The sequence below is a fragment of the Balearica regulorum genome, chromosome 7 (assembly GCF_011004875.1).
Source record: "Balearica regulorum gibbericeps isolate bBalReg1 chromosome 7, bBalReg1.pri, whole genome shotgun sequence".
In the NCBI taxonomy this organism is placed as follows: domain Eukaryota; kingdom Metazoa; phylum Chordata; class Aves; order Gruiformes; family Gruidae; genus Balearica; species Balearica regulorum.
This window is the reverse complement of record NC_046190.1, coordinates 24,450,332-24,456,331: the sequence shown is the minus strand read 5'-3', so window position 1 is coordinate 24,456,331 and position 6,000 is coordinate 24,450,332. Positions and strand designations below refer to the sequence as shown.

Sequence of the window (6,000 nt, the reverse complement as noted above, 5' to 3'; positions counted from 1 at the left end):
TAAACAGACACAAATAACTTTTGCCTTTTTACATGCGATCTGTAAGCTTAGTTTGAGCTATTCACACGCTACTGCTCTATTTTTTTCCCTTAAAAAATAACTCCAATATTTTATAAAGATAGAAAAATCTACAGATGGAATGAAAATGTAAAGTTAGAGGCATTTCCATAAAATAGCAACTTTACACCAAATTCACTACTTTTTTTTTTTTTAAATCCTGCCAAGTATTTGGACATATATGAAAATGTTTCAAAACTTGACAAATAAACACTGAGATGTTTCAATCAACAAAAAAACATAACAGTATTTATAAAACAGAAAGCTGCCTTTTTTCCTACCCCAGCCCCAAAGAAACGGGTCACAAAAATGGAAAAGAGTCTCAACTTTACACTAAACATACAGCAATAAAACCCTTTGAACTAACCAAAATGTGAATAGCTTTTGCAGCTTTTTTTTATTATTTTTTACAAGTTTTATAATTAACAAAAATATAGTTCTGTTTTTTTTACCCCTCAAACTAGGGTAACCTAATCAAGGCAAAAAAATTAAGAAATGGCTTACTGTTAAGCACAACACTTGTACAGTACTACAAAATGCACTGTCACTAACAAAGACATTAGCGGCATGCGTAAGTGTCACCTTCAGAAACAAAATAATACAATAAAAGAACTGCTAAAAGGCATTTACATGTGGGGAAAGGAGAGAGAAAAGCTCACGATCCAGTACTGTCTGGTAGTTTTGGAGTCTATTTATCCACATTTTTAATGGGAGCAGGCACATAAAATGGCTCTGAACCATCAGCTGCTGTGTAATTGCAGTTCATAGAAAGAGTTCTTCCTTTCCAGAGAACTTCAAGCTCAATGAAATAAACAAAAAATGGAAAACCACCTAATTCCCCCCAAAGAAAAGAGAAAAGTTAAATCCCACAAAGTTAAAAAAAAAAGCAAAACCAAAACCAAAATGAAACAGAAACCAAAACAAGAAATAAAGGAAAAAGAAAAACTTGTATAAGGCTTTCTGCTGCATACAGCTTTTAAATGGTGCCAACAAATGTTTTTGCATTCACACCAATTGCTGGTTTTGAAATCGTACTCTCCAAAAGATACTTGTGCAGATCAATCCAATACGCCAGTTTGGTAGTCTGTCTCTCCAAGGGCCTACCTTCTCATGTAGGATCCATTAAGAGACTGTTTCGACATGCCTGTATTCATGTAGCCATGATGCCCTGGAGGAGTGTACATCATGTTACTGTGGGGTGCTGTCTGCATTGGTTGCTGTGCATATGGCTGAGTTCCCATCATTCCCATCTGCATCTGCATAGGGTACTGGGGTGTTTGATTCATATACCCATGATTACTGTGATATCCACTATTCATCATCGGCTGGGACATACTATAACCATTCATAGCATTAAGGGTATTCATATTCATGTTCACCGAATTGACATTATAAGCTGGGGCTGGCATCAAATTTACACTCATGTTCATACCACGCTGCATTGTTAAGGTCCGCGCAGGCCCTTGCATGGCCACAGTCTGTGAAGCACGCCCATAAATTTGTGGCTGATGAGCTGCAGCAGCAGGTGGCAGAGGTGTGGATTTGGTTCTTACAGAAACGTGACCTTTGCTGGCCATCTGAGTCTGCAGTCTTTGGGTGTGGGATATTCCAATATTCGATGAAGTCATATTACGCTGCAAAAGGGGAGGTGGCAAATTCATGGGAGGAGGAGTAAGGTTCGGGGGAGGGGTCATGGTAGCCTGTGCTTGGGGTCCTCCAGGAACAGCATGTGGAGACTGAGAAAGCTGAACAAGCCCTGTATTACTTAAGGGAGTGGACAAAGAGGCACTGTTTGCATAGGAAGTTACAGCAGCTGAATGGCTGTAAGGCAAAGAATGATCCATAAGCGTGTTAGTTAACTGTTGCAGTTTGGCAAGGCTGAAGGTGGCAGATGGCTGTGAGTAATGCCCCGCTCCAAATTCACTCTGCCCCATTCTTTCATATAAACCAATGTTTGCATTGCCAGTCTCAGGGATTTCAGTTAACTGCATAGGTGGTGTAAAATTAGCGGCCATGCTGCACTGGGATAACTGTTGGCTGCTGCTTGGAGGCCTTTCAACAACACAACCTTGGGGAGATTTTACATTACAAGTGGGAGGAGAGTTGATGTTTGTTGGTTGCATCATACTGCAGCTTCCATTAATGTTAGACATCTGCTGTGTCACTGCACAGCTACTCTGTGTTAGGTTACTAGACGTAAGGCTACTGTATGAGCAACTGTTTTGAGAAGAGTTGTTTCCACAGATACTACTACCCATTGTAGAATCGTAACTGCTTGGGTTTTCATAGTTTTCTGTTGTGCTCTCAATGCTCCCTAAGTCACTAAACCCACTATCCACAACTTGCTGCGAATGATCAGAAACTGAGGGAACATCCATCATTGGGCTGGTCTCCATGTTCTGTAGAGACGGCACAGAAATGGCACTTTGATCTGGGCTGATCTGAGCGTAGCTGTTCTCTAAAGGAGCAACATTTGGACTATTAACAGAACGAACTGACTGGCTAGGATGAGAGTGCACAGATGAAACTGGGCTACTGTGGTCAGACTGCTGACAGTCATCCAGAGTGGTCATTTGGGGACTTTGGTCATTATGGGCATAGTTTTGCAAACTTCTACAGGCCTCTTGAGTCTCTGCACAGTCCTGAAACGTATCTTCATGTTCACTTGCTTCTTGGGTTAGAGACTGTACTGCTTGAACAGTCTCTGAATCAATCTCCATGGTCTCAGTACTCTCTCCCTTGAAATTGGAATGTAACTCTTCACCAGCTTTTTGGTCCTGGTTGTTATCTGTATGATCATCGTCAGATTCAGGCACCGGGTCTGAATCTGTAGCAAGTTCCTTCTGGTCACTTTCACACTCATCAGCTGCGAGGTCAACACCACAATCCATTATGTCCTCCTGATTGGAATTACCAGTTTGAACATTTGTGTCTAAAAAAGACTCCTGTGTTTCCAGCATTTCTTTGAAAGCTTCGCCAGGCAATTCCTCTTTCTCCACTTCTGTTGAACCCATGTGGCTATCATCTTCATCATCTGCATCGTGATCCTCATTGTGAGAAGGTTCTTCATCCTCATCCTCCTCCTCCTCCTCCTGGTCATCCAAATGCATGGACGACTCCTCTTTTTGCAGAAATGCCTCTTCTGCTTTGTGTTTTTCTTGATCTTTTGAATTGACTCCCCCTTCTTCTACACTCCTTTTGTCTTCCCCAGCTTTCATCCTATCATTTTCTTGTTTTTCAAAGGGTTCACTGGGTGGATGCAGAGGTTCAGGTTCTACCTCTTTTACCTCATCATCTGGTGGTGGTAATACTTCAACAGACTCTTTAATCGCTTCCTCCGTAACAGCAGGAACTGAGCAGGGCTTGTCTTCAGCTACTTCCTTTTGTTCCTCCACCAGCACCTGATAGTCAGGCTCCATAGGAGTCTCGGGTGGAGTGTATAAATTAAGCTTAAAGCCAGGTTTTCTTTCTTTGCTTTGCCTCCATTTAGATGGACCACGCTTAACTCCTTTGGGCCAACCCTGCTTACTCTTTAAAGGTTCAAGATTGTCTTTAGTGCTTTCTTCCAATACAGCTACATCCTCTGTATTATCTTTGGGAAGCAATAGAGACAAAAGAAAAGTCTTAGCTTGCACAAACTAATCAATATTTTCAAACATAAACCCGAAAGTAATTTATAAACTCAAAATGTATTAAGAAACTCTGGAACAAGAGTTATAAACAGAGCTCAGACTACAACAGAATGACATAATATCTACAGCTCAAACACACTTACACAGATAATGTAAAGTTGTTCTTGTTTGGTGGCCTTTTAACTATGACCATCAGAACCACCATTTATACACTAGAAGAATCCCAGATTTAAATCACAAGACAGGTAAACTAAGACAAAAATACTGTCCAAATATTTGATTATCAATCTGTGTTTTTAGAATAGAGGTATGCCATCACTTGATGTAGACATAGATCTAATGGATATTTATCTTTTTTTGACAGTAATAACATGAGAGTCTGGAATTTCCTGTTTGACCGTTCCAGAGGACAAGCCATATTAAGCACATAATCATGCTTTACTACCAACACTGGCGGGGGGCAGGAGAAAAAAGAAAAAAAAAAGAGATGGTTCATTCTAGTATCTTCTCATGGGCAGCATATCATGATACAGCTCACAATACATGACAAAAACCAAATGATAATTGAAACTGAACACAGAGTGCATCAGAGCACTACATGAATCCATTGACTATAAAAAAAACTATGAAGACACATTCACTCCTCTCTCCTCAGATACCACTTACATATACATGAGAAAAAGGGAGAGTCCTCAGGATATAATGTGCCGCACTTGGGAGTGTAATGGCTTCAGTGATACTCCTTTGCCAAGTTCTGCCTCTCACTGTAGTGTTCTAATGCTTCTACAGTCAATTAATGTGATGAAACGGTCCATGGACAAATACACAGTATCAGCCTAGTTAAAGCAGCACAAACCTGACTACTGGGACATAACTGGAACACTCCAAATTTGCTACTGCTAGTTTAATTCATTTCTGTTGAAAAGCATGAAAAAGCAGTAATATTCTAATGTACCTCTACACTGGTTTGTAACAGCACCAATATTTGTAAGCATGGTTGCTCTAGTCGCACAAAACCTGTTTAAAATAGAAATCAGCGCATGGTCCCTCAGCTGAGGATTGCAAAGATTAAACTTCCCATGCAATTATAGAAACACTAAAGTAGTACCCACTGGCTTCTTAAGAGAAAATATATAGACCTGAAAATCCAGTCATTCATTCTGGAATTAAAACTTCTAAGGGTACTTTGAGAGCCAGAAGGTCAAGGCACAAGTATACATTCAGAAAAGCTCATTAGTAGTTTCACTACCTATCCATTAGCTTTTCTGCCGGGGAACATCCTTGAAATCAAACTAGATAAGCAGTTTTTAAAGAACACAGTTAAAACTATCCCTCTCTTTTGTGGGGAAAAAAGTAGGGATCCCGGTGCTGAGGACATATTGTGCCCCAGAAACAGCAAACATTTCATGGAATTACCAACAATGCTGAATAGAAAGGTATCTGTGTAAATCAAGTCTTACTTTTTGCTTGTATCCTTTACCAAGAATACAAAACCAGTATCAGACAATATCCCAGTGATACCCCTGCTCTGCTGAGTATGAAATGCCCTGCTGTAGGGACATAAAAGTTGGTTTTGGCAACATGACAAGGACTGTAGTGCTTCAGACTGGAAAACACTTGTTTTCTGAATACAAAAACCAGTTTACAACATTAATGGGTCAGGAATAACAGAAGTAGTAAATACAATAGAAACAAACAAACAAAAAAGTCTGAAGCCACCACTGAATTCTAATAAACTACATGAGATTAATGGCTCCAGTAGCACCTCTAAGCAGAAAGCACATTAAGACCATAAGATTTTAAGACCAAAATGGCTAAATACATCTTGTTAAAAATTTCCAGATTTATGACAAAAATAAACACTTCCTTTGAAGACCAACCAGCAAATTATTTTTGTGAAGACATAAGAACATTTTCAGCTTACTTGTACAATTGTCATCACTCCTGTAACAACGAATATCTTTCTCCTCCTTGCTCTGCTCCTCCTCCTCCTCCTCCTGTTTCTGCTGCCCAGACTGATACTCAAAAGCTTTTCTAATCACAGGCTTCAAGTCATCATCTTCCCCGTCCATCTCACAGGTAGGTTCCAGCTGCGGCATGGGACGCTCTTCATCTGAGTTATCAAACGGCTCATTCAACACTTCTGTTGTTTCAGAAATAGTCTCTGTTGTAACACTGCTATTAATCCTTCTGCGTTTACGACCCCTTTTCTTCTTCAGTATGAAAGGTCTCTGAAAAATAATTCCACAAACATAACTCTTCCTACATTCCTCTTTGTAAGCTGATTCTGGACATAAGTAAATTTTTGTAA

At 40.0% G+C, this 6,000-nt stretch overlaps 1 protein-coding gene across 9 annotated transcripts in view; it reads right to left on the bottom strand.

Moving 5' to 3' along the window:
* Nucleotides 1-429: 429 nt before the first annotated feature.
* The window catches only part of KAT6B (lysine acetyltransferase 6B), a 113,901-nt gene continuing 108,330 nt past the window's right edge, over nucleotides 430-6,000 (bottom strand). For all 9 annotated transcript variants that reach the window (XM_075758606.1, XM_075758612.1, XM_075758605.1 and 6 more), the window contains 2 exons: nucleotides 5,614-5,920; nucleotides 430-3,649 (listed from right to left, as the gene is read on the bottom strand). In XM_075758606.1, coding sequence (XP_075614721.1) covers nucleotides 1,158-3,649; nucleotides 5,614-5,920 — 2,799 coding nt within the window. In that variant the 3' untranslated portion in view covers nucleotides 430-1,157. The remainder of the gene's footprint in view (nucleotides 3,650-5,613; nucleotides 5,921-6,000) is intronic.